The sequence below is a fragment of the Polypterus senegalus genome, chromosome 8, assembly GCF_016835505.1.
Source record: "Polypterus senegalus isolate Bchr_013 chromosome 8, ASM1683550v1, whole genome shotgun sequence".
Lineage (NCBI taxonomy): Eukaryota > Metazoa > Chordata > Cladistia > Polypteriformes > Polypteridae > Polypterus > Polypterus senegalus.
Window position 1 is genome coordinate 113,890,840 of NC_053161.1, and position 27,307 is coordinate 113,918,146.

General features: G+C 36.4%; 1 protein-coding gene across 2 annotated transcripts in view; it reads right to left on the reverse strand.

Annotated features, from left to right (window-relative positions):
- rfx4 (regulatory factor X, 4) overlaps nucleotides 1-27,307 on the reverse strand; it is a 94,002-nt gene that overhangs the window by 13,386 nt on the left and 53,309 nt on the right. The window contains exons 9-16 of one of the 2 annotated variants that reach the window (XM_039761635.1): nucleotides 26,367-26,467; nucleotides 23,594-23,652; nucleotides 19,812-19,956; nucleotides 13,945-14,039; nucleotides 11,494-11,611; nucleotides 4,200-4,319; nucleotides 2,947-3,105; nucleotides 893-1,016 (exon numbers count right to left, since the gene is read on the reverse strand). In XM_039761635.1, the coding sequence (XP_039617569.1) occupies nucleotides 893-1,016; nucleotides 2,947-3,105; nucleotides 4,200-4,319; nucleotides 11,494-11,611; nucleotides 13,945-14,039; nucleotides 19,812-19,956; nucleotides 23,594-23,652; nucleotides 26,367-26,467 (921 nt within the window). Of the gene's footprint in view, nucleotides 1-892; nucleotides 1,056-2,946; nucleotides 3,106-4,199; nucleotides 4,320-11,493; nucleotides 11,612-13,944; nucleotides 14,040-19,811; nucleotides 19,957-23,593; nucleotides 23,653-26,366; nucleotides 26,468-27,307 lie in introns of both variants that reach the window. The other variant, XM_039761633.1, reaches the window with a different exon arrangement.

Genomic DNA, 27,307 nt, shown 5'->3' on the forward strand with positions numbered 1-27,307 from the left:
GCCCCCGCTTACTTAGGCTTTCAGTTTCTGTTCTGTGTTCAGATCTGTGCCACACAAGAATGTAACAGAATTAACTACAAGCGTTACACTCTTTATATGACGGATGTTGACTACCTACAATGCCAATTATCCATTCTGATGGTGATGTGCCACGTACTTATTTGTTGTATATCTTCATATTTCTCTTACAGATAATGATTCATGATTCGACTACCTTACAAAATAAAAAGCAGCCATATATAAAATCTCTAATCTTTGCAGTTTACTTCAGGGCAATGTTTGAGGTAGATGGGGCCTACTGTATGTTATATGCATCAGAAACATGCACACACTCACACATCAGAGACGCCAGTAACCTAACCACCTATCACTGGACTATGACGGGAAACAGAATCCCTGACAGAAGCACACGAACAAAAGGAGAGAACTTGGAATTGATGTTTAATGTATGCTGGACTATAACTGAACCTCGTAACCAAGCAAAGCAAAGTGGTAGCGCAGCACATTGAGCCTTTCAGGGACAAAGCTAATTAACAACCAATTTAACAGCCGGGTTTAATCAGGATGCCTCTGCAAAGAAATAAAACAAAATAACAATATGAATTGATATTTATTATTTACCTATACATGTTAAACACATACTGTACAGTATGATGCAGTGTACTTTATATACCCACAGTAAGTTGCAGACTCATAACAAAAGTGTTATGTAACCTACAGAACATATTTTTATAAAAATTTACCCTCGGTATCTATGTGAGAAGTGTTTTCAATGATCCTAAAGAGCATTTTAGATGGTATTAGTAATACTGTATGAATCAGTCAGTCACATAACAATATAAACTTTGTCAGGTGTTAAATAAAACAGCTGAAGTGCAGCAACATTACTTACCCGTGATCTTCTCTGTGTGGATAGACAGGCATCCTGTGCGTGCTGGGAGCTGGGGGCACATGGCCACTTCTCATACATGGCAGTTGCTGGGCTGCATCTGATGGATTACTTCCTGCTGTTGTCACTGTGTACGTAAGGGACCATGTATATGATTGAACAGCTCCTATTAAAAATACTGCATTTTAAAAGATGACCCACACATCTTTAACCTCTAAAGCCTGATTTCAAAGAGCTGCCTCAAGTTGAGCTGATATGTGATAACAAGCTATAAGCATACCATTCCTCTGTTATTCTATTGGTTAATTGTTAATATGAAATGAAATATTGACATTGATTTCCAGGATTTGACTGGAACTTTAAAATATTTTATCTACAAGAAATTATTTTACCAACTTTTAAAATCAGGCTGAACTGCCTTTAATGTGCTATTCATAACATTACCAAACCATTTTAGTGTCGCAGAGAGCTAGAGCCTATCCCTAGGCATAAAGCGGGAAAGAGGCCTGGAGAGGGCACCAGTCCATCCCAGGGCCCACTCATGCACTCTTATTCACAAGGGACATATCAACCTAATACTCTCATCTTTGGGAGAGAAAATAACAGAATACCTATAGACAGTGCAAACTCTACACCAGCAGCGATTGATTCAAAGCATCACTGATATCAGGTACTGTTATTGTAAGATCACGGTAATGCTGCCTGATGTTCTGTTCAGATTTGTCTAATCATGTCCTTTTCAAACAGTATGTAAAATCCAATTCATTTTGATTACTTTAAATTCTCTTCCTTCAGTTTTCTTGTACTTCTCAAATGGTAAGGTCTGGGGTGGAAATGAAGCTGACAAGACATCCCTTTTCTACAGCAGCAGAAATCCTAGATCTTTCCAAGAAATTCTGAAGCCAATTGTAATGTGTATTTCCTGCAGCGTGTCCGGGGTTTATCTCAAGTATCCCTGAGTTATCTACAAAGTAAAACTGCAGCAGGAGAAGCCCAAGGGCATCCTCACAAGAAGCTCAGATCATTTTAACTTAATTCTGCTTCTAGCACAACAATGGTTCTTCACAAACAGCTCCTTTACTTGTAAGCTTAGCAAATACCATCGAGGAACCTAATTTCTCTTGTTTATACTTTTTTGGCTATCCTTTTAGACACCCCCATAATTTGCAACTCTATTAATAAAATGCATTGTATTAATTAGATATAGAAAGATAGTCCATCCATCAATTGAGACACATCAGTGCAGTGGTTTTCAACAGTGTTACAGAACAGCTTTATTTATAATATAATATAATACCAACACATCTGTAAAAGCCTTTAGTCTAGATCAGGGGTCCTCAATCACAGTCCTGGAGGGCCACAGTGGCTGCAGGTTTTTGCTCCAACCCAATTGCTTAATAAGAAGCTCTTACTGCTCAAGTAACACTTCTGCTTCACTTTAGTTGTCTCGCTTGTTAAGATTTTGAACCCTTATCGCTTATTTTAGTCTTAAACGCTGTAGTCTTGGTATTTAATTGCTCCTCATTAGCAATAACATGCAAATGACAAAAGAGACCAGCATTTCTCCATTTAGCGTGTTTCCATGTACACCCCTGTGTATTATCATGCACTATTGGGTTTAATTAAATACTTGGAAGGAAAGTAAAGAGAAAAATGTGAAGGACTGAGAATTACTTATCCATTTTAGCCTTCAGATCATTTGGATGATATCCTCAGAAAGGGAAAGAAAATCTAGGATATGAAAACGGCCTGACAAAGCAGAGTTAAAGCACCAACAAGCCATGAAATTAAGTTATTGGCAAGAATTGCTTTCTAATTAAGCAACCAGGTTAGAACAAAAACCTGCAGCCATTACGGCCCTCCAGGACTGGGATTGAGGACCCCTGGTCTAGATTCTACATTGATAAGGAACAGTAGAAGGGCATAGGCAGCTGGAGCCTGTACATGCAGAAACAGGCATAAGGCAGAAACTAGCCCAAGATGAACCACTAGTCTATAGCAGACATCCAACAAAAGGTCTTATCAGATGCTCTGATTTATAGAAAGCAGTCATTCACCTGTTGTAGCTGTGATGGCTGTATATTCCGGTGAGTGATTTCTTCCTGGTGATGGAGCAGATGGGATTTCCACTGAAGTAACTGATTTTGCTGGGGAGTAAGGGCTCGGCGATGGAGGAGGTGGGGTGGGCTCTGTTAACATTATATCTTCACTTCTGTCTGTTGAAGACAAGAAAAGGAAGAAATATTAAGAGTCACAGAAAACTATCTGTGCATAAACAGAAATGATGCTGTTGGCATATACCTTTCTTTTTCCCATTACAATGATAAAACCAACCATTTTACTGATAATAAGTGTTGCAAAATACATTGTAAACGAGTGAATGAGCCTATGCCTACATTTTATTTGTGTTTTCAAACTGATCCCACAGTTTCAACATCTTAGGGATGTCAGCAGCATGAGGCTTAAGGCAAAAATAAACCACTGAGTCTCATTCAGATTAGAGTCAATATTGTGATTAGCAACTAATTACGTGCCCCTGAGTATGTCCTACTCTAACATGAATGTTCAGCAAAGACAGCTTAGATTATGAAGACCTAATCTACTCTTAAAAATTCTCTAGAATTCACCAGAATGTTTTCAGTTAAATGATGAGTCACGCACCTAAGAACACCAGTGTAAGTTAAGGGCAAGTACATTCAAGATGGAACCATTTTCCCACAAAGGATTATGTATTGCTACAGTAACAGCTTAATCTTTATCCAAAAAGCTCTCAACCACATGATACAAATGTACATGAAACAAAAGTAACCAATATATAAGGTAAAATATAATAAAAGAATATTTTGCACTTTTTCAATTTTAAACACATTCCCATCTGTGCAAGTCAGGAAGGTGTGACTTTAATGAGTCATATCAGATACAAGTTTCTACTGTCATCCCTGGTAACAGGAACAAACAATCAAGTCATGTAGTCAAAGTGGGAATGTTGACAACTTAAGAGTATGACTGAGAAATATTTTTTGCACACCTGTTGCTTATTCTGATTTTGTCACCATATATAAAGGTGCCAGTTAAATATAAAATAGTAGTAAAAATAATAATAAAGACCAGGCAGACACCCTTGGTCAAATCTGGTAAATGGTAAATGTCTAAAAAAAAGAATTTATCTGGGCATGCTCAGAAGATGTAAGTTCCTGTCAAAAGACAGGAACAAAACCTATGACCTGAGTGACATGAGACGGAAGCACTGTCTGTCACGCTTATCCCGTAAGTCTATGGTAGAACACCACAGCATAGTCTTCTTCCTCACCTGTTCCCTCTTCACCCTTCATCGCCCTCATGAGCTCATTAGCTCTCTCCTGGCAGTGCAGCGATTCCAGCAAGTAAAGAACATAATCGTCAAACATCAGGTGAATGAGGTGAAAGGAACCTTTGAAAAGAGCCATGACAGTAAACATTAGCCACTTTGCTACTTTATTGAAAGACTGATTAATACCAGTCAAATAACTTCTTTCTTAATTATCCATTGTGTTGCATCACAATGAAACATTTCACACTACAAACATAACATTTCTTATTTTCAATAGGCAAACAATAAAGTACAATAGCAACAAAATAATCAACATTTCATTTAGAAGGCATTCATTAAAGGAGAAATTCAGGTATATATTTCTTTTTATGACTGATTCAATACAGTAGAGACATGTTTTGTTATGTCACAAATACAAGCCTGCCTACAATGTCGTTTGTAACCTACGGTGCAGGAAATCAATTGTTGGAAAAGCTTGGCTAAAAATATATATACACACTATATATATATATATATATATATATATATATATATATATATATATATATATATATATATATATATATATATATATATACAGTGGTGTGAAAAACTATTTGCCCCCTTCCTGATTTCTTATGTTTTTGCATGTTTGTCACACAAAATGTTTCTGATCATCAAACACATTTAACCATTAGTCAAATATAACACAAGTAAACACAAAGTGCAGTTTTTAAATGATGGTTTTATTATTTAGGGAGAAAAAATCCAAACCTACATGGCCCTGTGTGAAAAAGTAATTGCCCCTGAACCTAATAACTGGTTGGGCCACCCTTAGCAGCAATAACTGTAATCAAGCATTTGCGATAACTTGCAGTGAGTCTTTTACAGCTCTGGAGGAATTTTGGCCCACTCATCTTTGCAGAATTGTTGTAATTCAGCTTTATTTGAGGGTTTTCTAGCATGAACCGGCTTTTTAAGGTCATGCCATAGCATCTCGATTGGATTCAGGTCAGGACTTTGACTAGGCCACTCCAAAGTCTTCATTTTGTTTTTCTTCAGCCATTCAGAGGTGGATTTGCTGGTGTGTTTTGGGTCATTGTCCTGTTGCAGCACCCAAGATTGCTTCAGCTTGAGTTGACGAACAGATGGCTGGACATTCTCCTTCAGGATTTTTTGGTAGACAGTAGAATTCATGGTTCCATCTATCACAGCAAGCCTTCCAGGTCCTGAAGCAGCAAAACAACCCCAGACCATCACACTACCACCACCATATTTTACTGTTGGTATGATGTTCTCTTTCTGAAATGCTGTGTTCCTTTTACGCCAGATGTAATGGGACATTTGCCTTCCAAAAAGTTCAACTTTTGTCTCATCAGTCCACAAGGTATTTTCCCAAAAGTCTTGGCAATCATTGAGATGTTTCTTAGCAAAATTGAGACGAGCCCTAATGTTCTTTTTGCTTAACAGTGGTTTTGTCTTGGAAATCTGCCATGCAGGCCGTTTTTGCTCAGTCTCTTTCTTATGGTGGAGTCGTGAACACTGACCTTAATTGAGGCAAGTGAGGCCTGCAGTTCTTTAGACGTCCTGGGGTCTTTTGTGACCTCTCGGATGAGTCGTCTCTGCGCTCTTGGGGTAATTTTGGTCGGCCGGCCACTCCTGGGAAGGTTCACCACTGTTCCATGTTTTGCCATTTGTGGATAATGGCTGTCACTGTGGTTCGCTGGAGTCCCAAAGCTTTAGAAATGGCTTTATAACCTTTACCAGACTGATAGATCTCAATTACTTCTGTTCTCATTTGTTCCTGAATTTCTTTGGATCTTGGCATGATGTCTAGTTTTTGAGGTGCTTTTGGTCTACTTTTCTGTATCAGGCAGCTCCTATTTAAGTGATATCTTGATTGAAACAGGTGTGGCAGTAATCAGGCCTGGGGGTGGCTACGGAAATTGAAATCAGGTGTGATACACCACAGTTAGGTTATTTTTTAACAAAGGGGGCAATTACTTTTTCACACAGGGCCATGTAGGTTTGGATTTTTTTTCTCCCTAAATAATAAAACCATCATTTAAAACTGCATTTTGTGTTTACTTTTGTTATATTTGACTAATGGTTAAATGTGTTTGATGATCAGAAACATTTTGTGTGACAAACATGCAAAAGAATAAGAAATCAGGAAGGGGCAAATAGTTTTTCACACCACTGTATATATATATATATATATATATATATATATATATATATATATATATATATATATATATATATATACAGTATAGATTACAAGCTTATCTCACCCCATCCAGGCTGGATTCTGGCCCACTGGACCCTGAGTTGGATTAAGAGGATATTACAAGCTGCTTTTTTTTGTAATAAAGGGTATTAAATTGCCTATTTTCATTCATGGCACAACCAAGGCTTAATTAAAAAAGGCTTAATTAAAAAATCAATTCCTAACCCACTTGTTCCATCCAAAAAAGCCATTGATACAGTATACTCCAGCAATACTGAATGAGCTGCTAGTTTACAGGCTGGACACTTTATCCAGCACTGGCAGTTTAACCTAACAAGTATCAAGAGGGAAAAAAGAAATAAAAGAAATGCAGAAAGAAATTCTACACAGACATTGACTGACTGGTTTTGAATTAACCCTCAAATAATCCCTCAACAGGACACCAGTCCATCGCAGGGTGAACACACACTCGGGACAGTTTAGTGCTACTAACTTACCTAACCTGCATGCCTTTGGAGCACAAAGAGGAAACCCACGTGGAAAACATGCAAACTCCAGCATGGGGAACCTGGGCCATGAACCCCAGCATCCTTGGTGTGAGACGGATGTGATACCATTACACCATCATGCTGCGCTATTTTTGTTACATTATTTTTTAGTTCTCTAAAGTGTACTCTCAGATTCATTTAATCATACAAAGCTGTTCTATGGCATATTAAAAATCACCTTGTTATATGCATGTGTTTTACACTTTGTTATCCAGTGTTTGGACACAATTAAGTGCTACTTTGTAACTGCAACATATCCTACTTACAGAAGAAACAATCTAGCTGCATACATTAATCTTCCAGCATTGAACACATTTAATTCATTTAAGGGTCTTGGTGTCTGGAGTCTATCCCAGCAGCTTTGGGTGTAGGATAACAACCTCTCCTGGACAGAGCACCATAATTGCACAATGTCTCAAACTCACCGTGCCTTTGGGATGTGAGAGACATGGGAAGAACCACGCAGACAGTGAAGGGCTGTGATTGAACCCAGAAGTCTTGAGCTGTGAGGCAGCATTGTTAACCACTGCTTAAGGAAAGTGTCATTTTTTATCCTGGAATGTGCTTTGACTTTAAACAGTTTTTATTTGCCAGTTCTTTCCTGAAAGTGTTTGGTTACACTCATGATTTATGAACACTGAAAGTTTGAATATTACCCCCGTGTCTGCACTGAACCTTTAGGGATCACTAAGGGGCATAAGTCCCACCTTGTAAAGAGGGATAGGAGGGACTTCTGGGGGTATTACAAACAAATCCATTTTTGTCACAAAAATACACAAGTCTCTTTACTGGAGTGTAAGGACTGCAGTTATAGCAGATTCTGAGTATTTAATGCACACAATACTATCCTGGAATGCCCTATTTCAAAAACTCACATTATTATGATATTCAGTTTACTCTTGTCTATAGTCTATATGTTCTTAATAAGAGGAATACAAAGGGATTAAAGTGAATCCACTGTCACCTCTACATGTAAGGCACCATTTCTTGTTGATGCTGTTTTGACATTCGTGGCAGAGCAACAGGCGCTGAGCAAACTCCTGTCAATCATGGAGAATCCACTGCATCCACTGAACAGTATCATCTCCAGACAGAGGAGTAGCTTCAGTGACAGACTGAGGAGATCATTCCTCCCCCACACTATGTGACTCTTCATTTCCATCCGGGGGTAAACGTTAACATTATTCAAAGTTATTGTCTGCTTTTACATGCATTTTTATTACTCTTTAATTTAATATTGTTTTTTGTATCAGTATACTGCTGCTGGATTTTGTGAATTTCCCCTTGGGATTAATAAAGTATCTATCTATCTATCTATCTATCTATCTATCTATCTATCTATCTATCTATCTATCTATCTATCTATCTATCTATCTATCTATCTATCTATCTATCTATCTAATACCTTCCTCCCAATTTAAAATGATTCCCCATTTGTGAAACTCTGTTCCCCTCTATATACTCACACTCTCTTCCTACTTCGCACCCCTTCCTTGGAAATGGCTCCATACCATAAAACAATCTTTCTACCAAATGCTTTTGCTGACAAGCATTTCTGAAATCCCTAGAAACAGTAGCACTCAACTGCTGGCACGTCTCTTTTTGTAAGTACCTAGACTTCCCTGCACTGGATAATAAAGTATAAAACACATAAATCTGACAAGGTGAAACAGTAACACTGTTCTGCTGGCACACCATCTTTTGGAAGCACCTGGACCTCCCTGCAGCACAGACAAATAAGTCTTCTTGCACTACTTCCAAACACAAAGAAAAAGTTAACTCGGCCATTCATACTTCACACATCCGCTTCACCCTTGGCTATTCGTTCTACTAGTGATAGGTGAGTGAGCCTAACAGGAGGCTATTTGATGTGTTATACACACCTCAGAACTAAGGGTGAGGCCACTGTCTCTAATGTGATTCAGAGTGTTTTCTGACATACTTGTGCCTATTTGGTTGTGTGTGTGAATTTCTGCTTCTTTGTGATTTGTTAATCCAGGATTAGTTGGCGGTAGAAGGGGAGTGTGTATTGGTTTATCTGGCATCCTTATCCTGATTTCCTGTTATACTGGGTGTAGTGGCTATTAAATAATCACAAACAATAAGTTCCTGGACAGCAAGTATGCAGCTCGGGCAAAGGCCATGAGAAGGTGACATCATACATTAGCATGTATGGAAATTTCAGAAAATTTCTTAAACAAGTATATAAATGGTGGTCCCCACTTATTTGCTAGATCATCTTTTTAACTAGGCTAACTGGGATGGAGAAAGAGTGTCTGGAGTTTGAGGTGAAAGAAACTGTTAATCATAAAGAAGTGTAGAAGGTAAGAGAGGATGCTAATTCACATGACAGACAGGCACACTATGATTCCACGAGGTCCAAGAGGGAATGTCTTTAATACACACACACACACACACACACATAAAACTGACAGTGTCTTTGATCTGGAAGGTGTGCTGGAGTGTCAATCCTAGACACTCTTCATACTTGTATTTGCATTTAGCCCTTTAAAAGAGAAATCCATTCGCAGCGCATGAACTACAAGATCATCAGACCACACCATCATTATCCTAATCACTGATTGGACAAAAAATTGTGTTTTTATTGTGTTGTTTCATAGTGGGCCTTTTACAATAAAGGAATTATAACTGGTTTCTTTATGCAAGAAAATAGTTCAATTGGAATTCTAATTTGCATGTTTTTCAAAATGGAAGATGATTTACTATGTAATGATACTATATAGTGTGCAGTATCAACAGGCTTATTAAATGTAAGAAAAACATGAAAATCAGTCAGCCTTCATGTTATATACTAACATTAACAGCATAAACCTTCACAAGACATTTTAAAAAGCAATAAGGCATGAAGAATGGGCTTTAAACCCCAAGGTTGTGGGTTCAATTCCCAAGTCACTGCTTGAGCTTCAGATGTATAAATACATATACTGTATAATGTATCCTGACTTTGTAACAGCCTTCTATGAAGACATTAGCCAAATATACAGTACGTTAATAATAAACAAATGAAACATAAGCAGCAGAAACAAATGCCAAGAGGTGCTACGGAGGTGTAAATAAGAATACGCAATAACTGTTTAAAGCATGTTGCCATCACATTCACAACAGAACGTTTTTATATAAAGCAGTTAATATTTAATTAATTAAGGATATCGCTTAAAATGATTTTTTTATTCTAGTTGTGATAAACTAACAGTGAACTTGGAAGTGAACTTAGCAAGCTATTATACTTCATGCTGGCCAGAGAGAAAAAGTCAGAACAAGTGCATTGAAACAGTCTGAGATGATCTGCCATTTTTTTTTTTAAAGTGGCCTAATTTGCATCAGCTTTTCCAAAGCAACATGCCAAACTGTGAAAAATGGGACTCATTTGGTGGCTAAAAATAGCAGAACTTCCCCCAGCTGACCACGGTACAAAACTAGCTTTGAAAGGCACTGCGTGCTGTTGAAACACAATCACCATATTGTAGAGGCCAGTCCTTTTTGCTAAAGCGCATTAAACACCGACAGCTATTCACATGGAGCAGACTGATACACAAGTATCATAAAACGCTAAGATATACAGATTGCGGAGGGGGAAGCTGTCCATTGTTAATTAGGCGTTTTCATATAGGGGGCTGCTTTATCAAAACACTGCCACCAGCTGTGTCTTTCATATGCACAGACAGGGCAAGTGGGCTGCTGCTTTTGTCCACAAGTATCCCTTTCAACTTCTCTGTCATACCCTGCTTTACAAATACCGCACAGGGTGAAACTCCACACTCAGCATGATTTACCAATCAGTGATGATCTATATGGCAATCAGATGGTTAAGGGGCTCAGAGAGTTTCCATAATGTGTTGCTCACATTTTATAATGCTAGCTTCAGCAGATACTGTAACTGAGAGACAGTGCCTTTGACCAATTTTACATCGCCTGTATGTATATTAATAAAAGCAATTTTTAAATCAAAGGATGTGGCACTCTGATGCAAGTTGTTTACACGCCCAACCGTTATACAAAAAGTATATTTTTTGAAAATATTTCTCAGACCAACAACAACAACAAAGCTGTTTGCTATGATGTACAGCAAAATTTAGCCAAGTGAGAATAAATAAACAAACAAGTAGATAACTGTTGGTTGACTTCCACTTGATAAATTAATACATTTTCTGAGGATTGCATGACACACAGCCTAAAATTATCAGCTCCTTGCAAGAAGGAATGCCAAAGAGACACTAACAAATTACTATTTACAACGCAAATGAGCTGCCATTGTTAACATGTAGAATGCCATGACTGTGCAATTTTGTTCATTTTGCACATCACCCAAAGTATGGCAAACGCTCCAACAGAAGTGGCTTCTTTTGAATGCTTGCTTCCAGTCCTAATTAGATTCGCATAGATTTTAAAAGTCAGAAACAATTATCACAAAACCTCCATGTATTAAAAAGGCTATAAGAAAAGCATTAGTCATGAGAGCAAATCCAGAACAAAATAACATTATTCATTGTAGAAATGAGACTGTTTGATCTCTTACCAAAGCTGGGAGCACTATGCAAAGTCATATCTCTGATGACTCTTGTTCCAAAACAGGACCACATTAAGAGGAACTGTTGGGCAACTTTCTTTAGACAGCCAGGTCTTTTTCCAGCTACCTAAATAGCAAATAACAAGTGCACATTTACATCAGAAAAGAGGAAAAAAATCATTAACCACCAGGAAGCCTGCAGTTTGAGGCTTCTGTAAGAAACTGTTAACAACTTAATGTGCCCTTCAAGATCTTATTTCTTTTTACTTTATTATTTGTTTGGTCTGCCAAGGTTTCCATGGAAACCAAGATGGAGGGGAGATAGAAAAGGCCGTAGTTGCTGGATGTGTAAATGGCTGAAAGAAGCTTAGCAAATGAAGACATCACTTTAGAGAAGAGACGTGGGAGGGAGAGGCTTGGAAGAAAATATTTGGCAATACTTAAACTTTGTGAATAATTAGAAAAGCAATAATCTTTGTGATATCAGACATATTTATGTCTTGTAATAATTAAGTAGTTATAACAATGATTAAGAATTAGTGGACAATTTGTCACTATGAAAAAATGGATTTTCTTGGTAATGGAAGAAAATGTCTGTGGTGCTCAACTGTAACCCGTAGGTTTCCCTGTTGTAAAATAAATAAGGGTAGTGATGCCCATCGTGACCAGCAGGGATGCAACCACGGCAGATTAGGGTCAGGGGAGATCCAGAAATGAAGGGTCACAAAAAAGACCCATGCATTTTTAATGACATCCTCCATACCACTAGAGGTCAACATGTGGTTACCTAACAAGGTTACCAGGGAGAACAGCCAATCTGTGGCATGGAGAACATAAGTGATTACCTGGTGTTGCTAGGGGATGCACTACCCTTACAACATTAGGATTTAAGGTAGTCACTGGGTAACTCAGAAGTAATTACTACAGGTTACATGGAAATGATCCTAGCCTCAGGTATAAAAGCTTGAGTAATAATAGACCAGGGCTCAGATGGTGGTAGGATGGAAGACTAGCTTAAGAGAAAGAGAGTGGTGTCATTTGAAAAGGGAACAGGACATTCACTTCTCACAGTGGATAACTGGAATGAGACACCCGATGGGAAATTAGGAGAAGTGTACATGGAATTGATCCTAGCCCAAGATATATAAGCCATTTCTAGGCAGTCTTGGATGGAGCTTGGAGTAGTTATAGGCCAGGGTTCAACTGGTGGTATGAAAGAAGGCTAGTTAAAGTGAGAATGGTTTAATTTGAAAGATGACCAGGACACTCTCTTCTTTCAGTGAATAACTGAAATTAGACACCCGATGAGTAATTAGGAACAGTCCTGGTACAGGCAGGTCTTGAGGTTTAGGCTATTTGTTTTTTTTTTTCCTTTTGTGTATTGTCTTCTTTACCCTTCATTGATAATAACCCCTATTCTTCTTTTTGGTTCTCCTTTGTCATAGTATATGTTCTGGGTTGGCTCAGAACAGCCCCCTAGTCCACACCTAAATATAAATCACTTAAACTGCCACATACATAAACTGTGGGCAGATGAAAATGACAGTTTCATCTAGAGTTACTGAATCCAGGACTTGATGTCAAAGTAGAATTATATCAATAGAAAGGACCATACGGTCATATAGTAGATATCTTAACGTAAGTAGCTGCGAGTTGCTCTTTAAAGCTGTGAGCTTTCAAGAGACATCTAAACAGTACTGCACTGGGAGCATTTTGGTCAACCATGGACATCAGACTCTACAGCTTTACAATTCTTAATTTTTATGTGTTCCTATTATCTTATGTAAAATACTAATATCAAATCATATATAAAATTGAATTATATGGCAAAATGGTTACAATAGTGGTAACACACCATCTACATTATCTAGTTATCTAGTTGATTATCTAGATGGTCATGTTACAAAACATTGCAACAGCTAGTCATTTTAATTGTTTTATGCTCATACCAACATGATATTAACTGTCCAACTAAATGGACAGTTAAATTGCTCTTTTAATCATTTCCACATCCACTGAATTAAACTAAACAGCAGCTCTGTTCATGTCATTCTATTGGCATCTCCCCAACCATCATCTTTTTTACTTTTGTAAGCAAAAATGAAAAAGGCTAATGGCAAGTGGAAGTTTTGAACTCTGCAAGTTGAATTTTTATTTTCCTTTAGGCAACTGAAAATGATTTTGTTACTAAATAATATTTCAAACCTCGGTAATGTTCAGATCACCTGATGTTGAACAGATAAAGATTTTTTCAACTGAGTATATTCATTTTACTTCTAATTACAGAGCGTCTTTAATAATTAACCTTCATAGGTTAGTGGCATGCATGAAATTACCTCTGCCCTTTATTTTAGTAGATGAAGAAGTTAATAAAAAGAAAACGTGACCCTCACTCTATATGTTATATAGGCAAAATGAGCAATCATTACTATGGATGACATACAAAGGTGTAACACGAACCTTGACAACACATCTATTAACCATAGAATCCAACCATTCTATGTATGATTCAATAGGTGACTGCTCCTCCAACAAGTGGTCAAATTCTTGATACACTGTGGAAAAAGGAGAAAAGTAGTTCATTCATCAATTGTCATTTGAAATTAATGAAATCATGAAAAAGAATCTGAATGACAGAATACACTGTGCCTGGGTGTATCTTAAAACATTTTATTCCATTGATACTGAAGGGATCTACAACATCCAATCATAGATGAGAAAAGTATGTCCAGAAATGCTACATAGCTATGTGTTCATTATGCAGTTACCTTCATGGCCATGGCGCAGATTCTACACAAAAGGCTGACCTATGTCATATACTGTACAGTACAATGTTATGAAAAACTAATTATTTCAGTCCTGGCTCATTCTATTATTACAAGATTTGACACTGAATGTTTACAGGTCTTGAACAAAATCTAATATTAGATTTATATAAAAAGATTATTTACACAAGATGTTTCTCATATGTATCTCCACCACTTCAACCTAGGCAAAACCCTCTGCAGCCGCCTTTGATGGGAGAGGGATATGGATGCTACATCAAATCTTCTAGAACAGTAATGAACAACTTTTGGCCGTAGAACCCCTAGAACATCTGCTGGAGATTTTATTTACATTTCTTCTCTGGCAATCTGACTACAATATGTATTATTAAATTGGACTCTGACACTTGCTGTTATCAGAAATTTAAGAATTGCCTATATATAAGTGTACTTTAATTCAAGCTTACTTCCATTATTAACTCCTCCATTTTTATTTTTACTCATTATTTCTTATTTATTTTTATTTTTTAACTTTGCAATGTCTGTGATATATGGTTTGCATATTTGCAGCTGGAGATCCACAAAGGGAGAAGATGAATCATGTATCATAAAGTACGTTTTATCCCTGAGCTTATTTATTTCCTGGCCTGGCTGAATCTTGGCTATCAAACGAAAACACCATTAACAGATATTTGGACATAAACCCAGAATATGTAAACTTAACAAGAACATGTTCATAATAAATACTCCTCCCAACCCCCGCCTCATTATTTATATATTATAAATATATATAAAAAGTAATTCTTTTTGATAAGGGGCACCTGAGTGAACAAATGAAAGTAATCACTGTTATGTTGTTAGCTTAGCAATGTGTGAATGAGAAGAAACATCTCCAGTAAGAACTCTGAGAAGAAGTTTTGTAAACACTCCTGCTGTTTATATTTTTTGGGCTACATTGGTATTGTATGCTGTGCCTTTTTCATAAGAGCCAATGGAAGCTCATTATGCAAATTATAGCCCAATTATTTTTTTCTGTATTTTACTTTCAGTTAATTTATTTTAAATTGTCCCTTATGAGTGACTGTCAGAAGGATCTGGGCTCCTAATGACATTTTACTGGAATAAGCAGGAGGAGAAAATGAATGAAGCTTGTACATCATACATCTCTGAATGCCAAGTGTTGTTGTTATGCTGGTGTTATTGTTTGAATGTCATCATTAAATTATACAAGAATATGAGGCTAAAATAATGCACATGGGCGAATTGCAGAAAGACCAAAAAAAACCATCACAAGAACCCAAGTATTACCCAGGGCAACCCTATGTCTAAATGCCAAACTTGTTTACTGTGCTTAAAGTTGAAAAGTTTTGGTTTAATGTGATTCCAACATTTGTATCACCCTTATACTGTAACAATGATAGATAGATAGATAGATAGATAGATAGATAGATAGATAGATAGATAGATAGATAGATAGATAGATAGATAGATAGATAGATAGATCTGATATCATGAGTCAGGAGATTATTAAAATCCATCCATCCATTGTCTAACCCGCTGAATCCGAATAGGGTCACGGGGGTCTGCTGGAGCCAATCCCAGCCAACACAGGGCACAAGGCAGGAACCAATCCTGGGCAGGGTGCCAACCCACCGCAGGACACACACAAACACACCCACACACCAAGCACACACTAGGGCCAATGTAGAATCGCCAATCCACCTAACCTGCTTGTCTTTGGATTGTGGGAGGAAACCGGAGCGCCCGGAGGAAACCCACGCAGACACGAGGAGAACATGCAAACTCCACGCAGGGAGGACCCGGGAAGTGAACCCGGGTCTCCTAACTGCGAGGCAGCAGCGCCACCGTGCCGCCCGATTATTAAAATGATTATCATTATTTATAGCATTTGCAATTTATTAAAAGGAGGCAGACTAGTAATTTAGAATCAACATTAATAAAAATTTATATAATTGTAGATCCAATTAAAACATCAAATATAAATTATTTAATTTATAACTTTCATCAAGCACAACACATGTAAAATTGTAGGATTTGTCATTCATTTTCTAGTAAGTTCATCATTCATTCATTGACCAGTTTTGTTGCCCTTTGACCTCACTGGCCAATACAAAAGGCAACCCTGAAATTAATTTGAGATGCTCTCCAGGGTGTTGAAAAACACAGGGAATAAAGTCATTTAACTCCAATCAAGAGAACTAAAGTTCAACATTGATGGTCATGGGAATTCATTCTTAAGAATTAAAAAAAAAAAATAGTTATCACCAACAAGAAAATTTCAACAAACCATCTTTACACTTTTTATGAATTGAAAACAGATACATTTTTATATGTTAAATCTTTATTTCGAGCATGTCAATTATATACTTTACTTAGGTCATTTAGGTTATTTTAGAATATAAACTGTAGGATACACCCAAGGGACTTAACCTCAGGAAAGGAAGTTTAATGGATACATTTGATTTAAAAAATAGTATACAAAACTATTTATATGGGCTGGAAGTATAATTCATTACATAATATATCTCACCTATGGAACAGCATAAAAATCAGAAAGGGAAAACACATTTATATTTAAAACAGGACAGCACAGAGTTTAGCACTGCTACTTCACACATTCAGGAAATTGGTTTGATTCCAGGTCTGGTGATTATCTAGGAGAAATTTCCGTTTTCTGCCCATATCTGGGAGTGTTTTTTGAGGTACTCCTTCCACATCCTAAAGAAGTACAATTTAGATCGATTAGCGATTCTAAATTGACTAAATATCAGCAGCGTAGGTGTTTCTGTAAGCGTGCCTGGTAATGGTTCCTATCTTGTACCTAATGCTGTTGAGATAGTCTTTAACCTGAAGGCAGAAGTAATCCTAGTAAAGCAAGTGGAGTAGTAGTCCTAAACTGGGTCCTAAACTGGATAAAGATAGATTAATAATAGATTAACTGACTTTTATTTATTGAACATTAAAAATCCTTTTGATGCGAACAGTCATTTCGCCCAACAAAGCTCGTCAGTTCTAATTCCTCCAAAATAAAATGAAGTTTAGTTTTGAATGTCCCAAAAGTGTCTGTCTACTACACTACTTGGTAACAGTCCATGAGTCTATGGTTCTCTGTGTGGAAAACAAAAAACTTCCTATGCTTGTATGAAATTTACCCTTAACGAGTTTCTAACTGTGTCCCCGTGTTCTTGTTGAACTCATTTTATAATAAGTCTTGATCCACTGTACTAATCTCTTTCACAATTTTAAACACTTCAATCATGTCTGATTTTAATTTCTGTTTGCTTAAACTGAAAAACTTCAATTCCTTTAATCTTTACTCATAGCTCATAACTCCCAGTCTCAGAGTTAGCCTAATTCTCTTCTCTGGACTTTTCTAGGGTTACTCTGTCTTTTTTGTAGTGTTCAGAGCAAAACTTACCAAAAAGTGCACACAGTACTCCTGATGTGGCCTCACCAGTGCATTATAAAGGATGAGCATAACCTCTTTGGACTTGTACTCCACACACAGTGCTATATAACCTAACATTCTTTTTGCCTTCTTAATGGCTGAAGAACGCTGCCTGGAGTTTGATAGCTTAGAGTCCACTATGAGTCCTGAGTCTTGCTCAAAGGGGGTATTTTCAAGATTCAGAGCTCGCATTATGTATTCAAATCTAATATTTTTACTTCCTGTATGTAATACTTTACATTTACTTACATTGTATTTCATCTGCCTCAAATCTGCCCAGCCTGTATGCTGTCTAAGTCCCTCTGTAATGACAATAAACCAATCAATTGTATATTGGCCAAGGGGACAGTAAACTGATAGCCCATCCAGACATGGTCAATGCCTTATGCCCAAACCTGACAGAATAGGTGTTACCCTCCCTCTTTAACGACTCTTTAATGGATGAAGTCTGCTACTGTTTGGAACAGCACATTGTTCAGGAATGAAATTTGGATCCATTGTACGTCCAACATGAAATGATGAAAGTACATTTGTATAGGTAATGGTCATCAGCAAAAGAAAAATCAAAGGGTAGAAGAGAATAAAACTCTCAGCCAAGTAAACAAGAAGGCATGAAAAGTACAAAAGAAATGGAAAGATTCTGGAGATCCAGTACCCAAATTTGAGTACTATACAAGTTATAATTTCTGCCTCTTAAACTGACAGGCCTAAATAAAAATAATTACTTAGCATGCAATAAGGTAGTCCACTGTGTTAACTTGCCTGCCTGTGAGGTAAATCAAAATAAGTAGTACTGCTAGTTGGTGTTGCATTTATTTTAGACAATTAACACAAATACAAATAAAGGGTAAACGCTAGCTCTATGCTGTCCTGACAAGGATAAAAAAAGGTTTTGAACATGGATGGTTGTATATACATACAAGCATAAATATATGGGGGAAAATTGAAACTATGACAACTGGCAAATGGTATGCACTTCTAAGTGCCAGTGTGTTCAGATATGTCCTTCCAAAGTAAATGATGCCTGATTATCAAAACTTCAGGATAGTCCAGTGTGAAAGAGAGGTCACAGGGCAGGCAGAAAAAATGAGGAAACACATCAAACAGGCGGGACCACTTTATTACGGAGAGCAGTCAGACCAACAGCATCAATGATCTCCTGTCCCCTGCAAGTTAAAGAATGCACTCAGTGGTACTGTTTTTGGGCATGTTATAGAGCAATCTGAACTGAAGTTCATCAGATGTTGTAGGGTATCCATTTCTGGAATGGTCTGTAGTGAACATAATTATACATGAGGTTTGAAGGTTGCTTCCTCCCTGAACCCCAGTAAGTCTGGAGTTGAGAGATGATTTGAATTATGAATGTCGTGGAGGTAGAGGGGCAGAGATTTTGGGAGAGAGGAAACTGGGCATTTATTTATATTGCTATAGATATGAGCAAGTAGAAAAGTCACTGTGCCAGGTTAGATAAGAACTATACAGTTCTGCAGGATGACTTTATTTTAATGTTCATTTTGAATGTCAACTTGAATTTCTCTCTTTGTTCATCTCTCCCTAATTTTCCAGGACAAAATCATTATTTTATTACATATTTGGCATTTTTAAAATAATTACTAGCACAACCCAGTCTTTCTTTCTATGATAAGTACTTTTAATTAATGAAAGCCTGCTACTAGATGTAAACCATGAGCATGCTGGAAAGACTTTAAGATCTTTTGTATCAGTTGACTTTATAATGTTGCTGCAAAAAAATCATTCTTCTTGGGTTTTGTTTGTGACAATGTACCAGCTCAGTCATCACTTTAAGTTTAACACAAAATTGTCTAAATTTGAACATTCCATTTTGCTGTCACAGTTTTTATATGTTATGGTCACCTGAGTTTCTTAAACCGGGATTAATATGCTTTTGGACTGAGTTGTAAAGAAGGACTTGATGTAAACTGAAGTGTCCTGTTTTTATGTAACTGTTTAGTGAAAATGGAAAGCTTGACAAAGGAAGCTACTTATTTGAATATTTATAATAATATAAGCTATAGTACTGTTAAACTGCAATAATATAAGAGAAACCATTGCTATCCATAATATGTACTTACATTGAATAATGAGTTTCCTGTGCTCTTCTCGGGAGTCCTCCATGGTGTACAGGGTCTGTTTGGTGATGCTGTTCAAATCGACATTTCTCCAGTCCTCCAACATCTGGAATGTAATATCTGCACTATGGATAACAGTTCTGGAAGCCTTTTAAAATAATACAACAGAAATTAAACATGGAAAAATTATGTTCAAAGGAATTAGAGACATTAACCTCCACAAGTATCTTTACTTAGTCAAGTACGTTAAGAACAAAATTACTGTTTTTGTTAGCACTGCTGTTCCTCCATTTTACATATTTTTGACTTAACAGTTCTGTTACTGATTATATATATACCGTATATATTTAACAATACCTATATCCATTTTCATTACTACTATTCATATTACTATAAATCTTTTTTAGCATGGAATTTTAGCCACTGTAACCAAACAAGTGTTTAAAGTATAATTTCACTTATTTTGCTTGTAGTGACAATGATTATTTGTCTTTATCTTAGCTAGCATATGTTGTATCAGAATATACGTGTTGTATGATTCCTTAAAAACTGCTCTATTATTAGAGAGGTGGACTATCCATAGCCAGATTTTTGAAATTTTATTTTAGCATAGAAAAAAAAGAACAGTATTAAATGGCTGGTGTAACAGAACATTGTCAGGAACACGCTGGTCTCCACCCATTAGACGTTCTCTTAACCTTTCATTCGCCCCAAGCCTCTCCCATTTGCGTGTGCTGTATGGAAACGTTTGCTCTGCAGGAGGACAGGTGTGGTCTCAGATAATAGCTTCATTCAAGCTTTGGCAGTGTTCCCTTTATAATAACCATTTTCCAGAGGTCTCCTTGCTAGTGCTTTAGGAGTTTTAGAAGTCTCTGACCTGCTGGCTTTGCTTTTTGATGTTTGAGTTTTCCTTAACATTTTAGTCAGTCTTAATTCCTGCGATATCTTTGTCCTTGTGTCTTGTATTTGACTATTCTTTCAGAATTGTCCTTCTTGGGTATGGATACTGGTTTTATGTATTACTCTTTGAGCACAACCTTCTCCCTATGTTATCAATTCTGCTTTTTGGATGATGGACTTGTTTAAACAAATTATTTTTTACATTTTGTGACATTTTGCATAATTTCTTTGTAGGCTCCCACCAATTTATATTATTCTTTGGGTGAGCACAGTCAGCTGTGTTTTATAGAGGCATGCTCTGTGTAGCATCCCACCAGCCTGCAATTGACTGCAGAAGAGAACATGCCTACAGGTCACATTGTACCCGTTCACACGTCTTATATGTGTATTATCTGAACGACTGGAGATGAATGTGAGACAATGTTTGTGCCAATTTTTATTAGCAGGAGGTCAAAAGGATATTTTAGCCAGAACCAAAACTAAACCCAGGAATCAAAGTCAAACAGACTGAAGCAAAAGTCAAAAACCAGCAATCAAAGAGATCTTTCAACAGAACCAATACGACATCAAAAAATAAGAGCAAGGATTTGTTATAAGGGAAATACACTTATATTTAAAAAGAAAATCTTTGCAATAGTGATTCTGGGGTTTATTCTGGGGTTGGATAAAACTTGGTCACTGGAGTAGTCCTTTAAACCCATAAACTAACGAGGGCAGGGTCACAACCTTTCTGACTACCCCCAGCAACAGATCCACAAAATGGTGGTGCCTGAGACAAAGACAATATTTTATTGTGGAAAAACAGAAACAATTTTAAAACTTGGTTGAGGTGCATGAAACACAAAAGCAAACCTCATATTTCAATCTTTGCATGTCAAAATCCTATGATATACAATTATCCATAAACTAGAATCTGCATAATAAACTTTTAAAAATTAGAGATCATAACATTATGCCTCTTTTCCTTCAATTCGGTTCAGTTTAATTTTGTATTAACGAAGTACAGGCTTATTCGTATACACCTCTAGACTGGCAAGTCACTCCTCTCTTCATTTGTTTTTTCCTTAAATACTGAAGAGGGAGGTCCGACAGACAAAAACCTCCCTTCAGGTCAGTACTGTGGCATTGAGGGGCACTGTAGTGTTGATATTGCTCAAATTAATGTTGCCTTTGCCAATTATCCAAAAACATTTTGGTCAAACATCTCTGGTAAATATTCTGCATAAGAAAATAAAACAGCTCAGCAGAATTGAGTACTATCCATGAACGACTAAAAGTCCAATTATTTAACATTATCATCTGTTTTTAAGAAATGGACTATTTGGAAAGGATTTTCAGCAGGAAATACCAGTGTAGTTAAGAAGCAAAGATCAAACAAGAACATCAATGGCATACCTAGAATGAGATGTAGAAAGGCATTGCTAAAATGCTTGTTTGTAAGACTTTAACAAAAGCAAGTAAAAGTAAACGAATGCAATGAACTCAGTAACATTACATTATTTCTGCCCTTTTTGTTTTCTAGCAGGTCGATATAATGTCTGACATTGCTGGAGTACAGCATTCAGTCTCATCTATGTGATTTACACATTCTCTCAGTGTCTATATGAGCTTATTTCTGTGTAGTCTGGATCCCTCCATTATCCAAAAGATCTGTGTTAGATGGTAGATTGGCAACTCTAAATCGGCTCTGTATGAGTGAGTGTGGATATGGAAATTTTGACTGTAAAGGAATGGATTGGTTCTCACCATGTATCTGAGTGCTGTACTGGAATAAAAAAGTGTGTAAAACAAATTAATAATTTTCTTTTTTTACATAGTTCCTCACCATGCACCTTAGATACCCTATTTGAACAGAACGTGTGAAAAACAAATGAATAATTTTTATTAATGGTTTATACTTTATTTTAGCTTTTTTTAGCTGATCAATTCAATCTACGCCTGACTTTCCAGTCCTCAGGAGTCCATATAATGAGAAAGAAGCAAATAACAGACAGGGGTCTAGTCCACTACAGATCACATTCATAATACATAATGGACATCTTCCTAACTAACCCAATATGCAGACCTTCAGGATGTAGGAGGAAACTGGAGACAAAGAGGCAAACACTAAAGGACAAAAGAAAAAAGTGCAAACTTCGCACAGACATTGACCAGGGCAGGTATTAAACCCTGGTGAGGTAATATTATATTAGAATATTTTCTTCTATAATATTTATTGGTTTTTTTTATAAGACATTATTTAATATGATATAGCCGTCTATTTTATAAATCAATAGTTACTGTGTACTGAATAATTAAGGATAGTCTGAGTGCAAGAGTGCATTTAAATTTCAATGTCAGCCTCTCATTACATATCTTTTGAACTCCACTATTTAAGTTCCCTTGTTGGACACATACAACATTTGAAGCAATAACATTAACGCTGTGAAATTTGGCTCTCCCTGAGTGTGTCGTACTCTGAATGTTCCAGAATCTGTAACATATCTTCATTTCTACAAAGAGATTAAGCTTTTGTTTTGAAATCTCATCAGCTCAGGTTTATTGTTCATAGCATTATGTGTACATGTTAGTCTTTCACTCAGATTCTTGGTCAGTCTGATACTTTGCTGAGCCTTTGATATATAATGAGATTAAGTTAAACTTAGTGCTTAATGTCTAATATAATAAAGTTTGGGTTGGGATGAGATCAAATTTAATTTGGTTTTGGCAATCTGATGAGATAAGGCATTGCTTCTGTGACCTGAAAGGATTAGATCTAGGTCAAATTCTGAGATGAACAGGCTCCCAAAGAAAAGATCTCTTGCTTTTACCAAGGGTGGTTGGTATAATCTTCAGTAAATACATATTTAAGATTAGTTTAAAAGCACAATACTTAAAAATGTTACCTGACAGAGGTGGTTTAAAGATGTTTGCCTCCTGAGAATCTGAGAAAATCTTCTTGACACTTGAAAAGTAAAAGAAATGCAAATAATGAGTGCACAAATCTGTATAGCATATTCATTAGATATTTTGTATGTTATGTTTTATAATAAAATGCATTTTAATCTCAATCTGACCCCATAAATATGCAACCAGTGTGAAATTGAAAACAAAAATAGTTAATCCTAATCTAAGAGTGGCAGGAGTGTGAAGTTATTAAAGATATACTAAAGACAAAAGATGGATTGTGAACCCTAAAAGACAAATGAGTGAAAAATCATAAAGTATTAAAAGGGAAGAAAGACTGAAAACAAAATGGAGCAAACCATTGAAGGAAGTAACCGATGTTCTACAAATAATATCCATCCATCCATTTTCTAACCCGCTGAATCCGAATACAGGGTCACGGGGGTCTGCCGGAGCCAATCCCAGCCAACATAGGGCACAAGGCAGGAACCAATCCTGGGCAGGGTGCCAACCCACCGCAGTACAAATAATATGAACTCCTTTAATAAATACTTTAATGTACAGAACAGACCAAAGGAATTCTCGTATATGAAAACTCAAGATGAATAAAAGATTAAGAAAATGAATTTTGTGTGAATAACATAGAGAACAAGAACATATTTTCATAGAAATGCAGATTGTGATAACTGCCAAAAAGAGTTTGTAATGCCAATTTAAAATAAGAGCTACTATTCCAAAATTAGATAATAATCAGTTGCTTTTAAATATTTGAAAAACATCAAGAAAAATGCCCTTTCATTATATGTAATCCTGTTAGCAGGCAGTAGATAACTGTAAGTAACATCTGTTGTTCACAAGTGGCAATTTGCTTCATTTTGATCATTAACATTCAACAATATGTCACTGACAAACTGTAAAGAATGGACATTATTTTGTAATGAACATGTATTATTCATCAAGCTAGTTACTTTGATTATCATTAATAAAGCAAATCTAATTTTACAGAGTTATTACATGCATATTGCAACAACAGCACATCTGACAATTATAAAACTTACAGTAATATCCTAATAATCTTATGTCACAAATGATGATTAATATAATACAGTTAAATACACCAATCATGAATTAGCCAATCAATTAATACTAATCTAAAATACTGTCACAGGTAGAAATAAACAAAAGCTGTTGTGAAATGAAGTTAAGCCTACTTATAATGAAAGTAAACAACTTCTGTCAAACTACATATTGGGAAATATGATTTAATCTAAGATAAGAATTCTTTTTTTTCTCAATTCACTTTTCACATGAATGTAATTGATGTCTGCCAGAGCTCACCAGATAAGGGCACTGGCTACAGAATCATTGCTCAAATCTTTCATGTTGGCAGGGTTGACTTGCTGTTGCTTGCTTTGTAACAACTTAAATGTTTTTCATTTGAAACAGTTTATAAATTATACTTCATAAATTACCTGCAGGTTTACTTGACTAGCAAGAAAATAAGTGAAATCAATGTGATTGAAATGATAATGTGAGATAAAGCAGAAAAGCACACTCTTAGTAGATATACCAAATAATTCATTATTGTATATAATTTCACTATTCGCCATTTTAAAGTTTAAGGCAATAGATAGATAGATAGATAGATAGATAGATAGATAGATAGATAGATAGATAGATAGATAGATAGATAGATAGATAGATAGATAGATAGATAGATAGAACTTTATTGGTCCACAGAGGGAAATTTGGCTTTTTACAGAAGCTTTTTAAATAAACACATAAATAGATACATAAATACACACACACAATAGTCTGAGGCTAAGATTCTGCACTGGTATCCTGAAGATTGCCGGTTCTAATCCCTGCCAAAAGAGATCTTACTCTGCTGGGCCCTTGAGCAAGGCCCTTAACCTGCAATTGCTCTAGCGGTGCTGTACAATGGATGACCCTGTGCTCTGAACCTAAGGGGTATGTGAGAACAAACACATTTCTAATATAATAAATTGTATAAGGCAAAATAAAGAACAAAAAAATATTCTTATTTAGAATATACTTTGAGTATATTGATTTTATACTGTTGGCTCACAATGGGTACAGGCGTATGCAATCTTTTGCAGCACAGCTGCCCTAGTAGTGAAGCCACAAGCTTTTCATTAATTGTCATAAATGACTGAGAGGGACAAGGTGGCATTCTTGCATGGCAGCTATACCTATCAGGTTCAAATGCAGAATAAGCCAATATTTATTATATGAAGCACCTCAAAAAAGATGGAAGGTAATCATTAAGATTGCCTGTATTGGCATCAGTTAAGCATATTATTTTATCAAAAAGCATCATCTGGATACCAGAAATTGAACCTAAAACACCAAAGAAGTCCTAGGACTTAGTTGAAAATGTTGAATTATAAAAAGTCATAAATTTGGAAGCAGTGATGCAAAACTGTTAAGAACATCAACTCCGAAGGGCCTCTCTGCAAGAACTTCTGTCAAGCAACAAAAGGCATGGCTTACAAAAGGTTTGATTTAAAACAGTAAAGAGTGTCGTTAAGTTATATTTTTTTCCATAAATAAAAAGCTTAATCTGCAATTAGGGTTTGACTTTTACATCTGACTTTTGAAGATCTTGGATGTGGAATTGGCTTGATTTTATAAATCAGAGTTTCCTTCATGTTATGTCTTTTAAAAAAATAAGAACAGTTTTGTCATAAACATATTAGAGCACCAGACATAGAGAAAAGGAGAGGCAGATAAAATTACTTCTCTGCATACACTCAAACTTGATGTTTCTTAGGTTTTCTGGGAGGTCATGCAGTGCCACCTTCAGCCACTCATCCAACTGCTTGGCAAACTTCCTTATTACCTGTGTCAAGCTGAAAGAAAAAAGGGATGAGAAACATGGAAGTTCAATGTAACCAATAATGAAAAAGTATAAAAAGTGTACAATGACTTATTCTATACATTACTGTGGAAATGGCTATGGACTTGCACTTATTATTTTTATAATCATCTCACAAGTAACTGTACGCAAAGGTACAAAACTTGCACCTTCAGTTTGTAAACCATATTTTCCATAATTAAACCAAAAGGAATTTACAGTTCTAGCTAGATGCCTATATTCCTGGAAACCTGTTGGTTTTTTAAAGACAGTAGCATTTTCTCCACTAGAAAGAAAATCTGAAAAAAAATTATTAGGTTTCCTAAAATCTCCTGTACTTTTTATTTCTTTCATCTTATTTCCCTTCTGCCACCTATGTGCATTATCTACATCCAGGCCTTTTAAGCTCTGGCTTTCATATGGAACAGGTAATTTGCACCATGTGTAGTACTTTAAAAATATGTAAATAATGTGGTTTTTGGGATGACACATTTATAACCTTTTATACTGGCACTTATGGATGTGTTTATTTTTGTATTAGTAAAATATATGCATCAATCTGTACTATTTTAATCCTTTCTTCTCTTAATGGCCTGTGCTATTTTGTTGACTGTAATGTTGGTGGAAATCAACTGTAGATTGACATAGCCTTAGCTGGCCATATGCATCATATACATTGATATAAATATATATATATTGTGGTCCCCGGCCGGGCTCCAGCTTGTGCCTCCTCCAGACCGCGAGGGGGCGTCCGCCCTGGTTATGTTGGGAGACTCGGGTGAAGGGCTTGGAAGCCCAGCCCTGTAGGGACCCGTGGCCACCGCCAGTCGGCGCC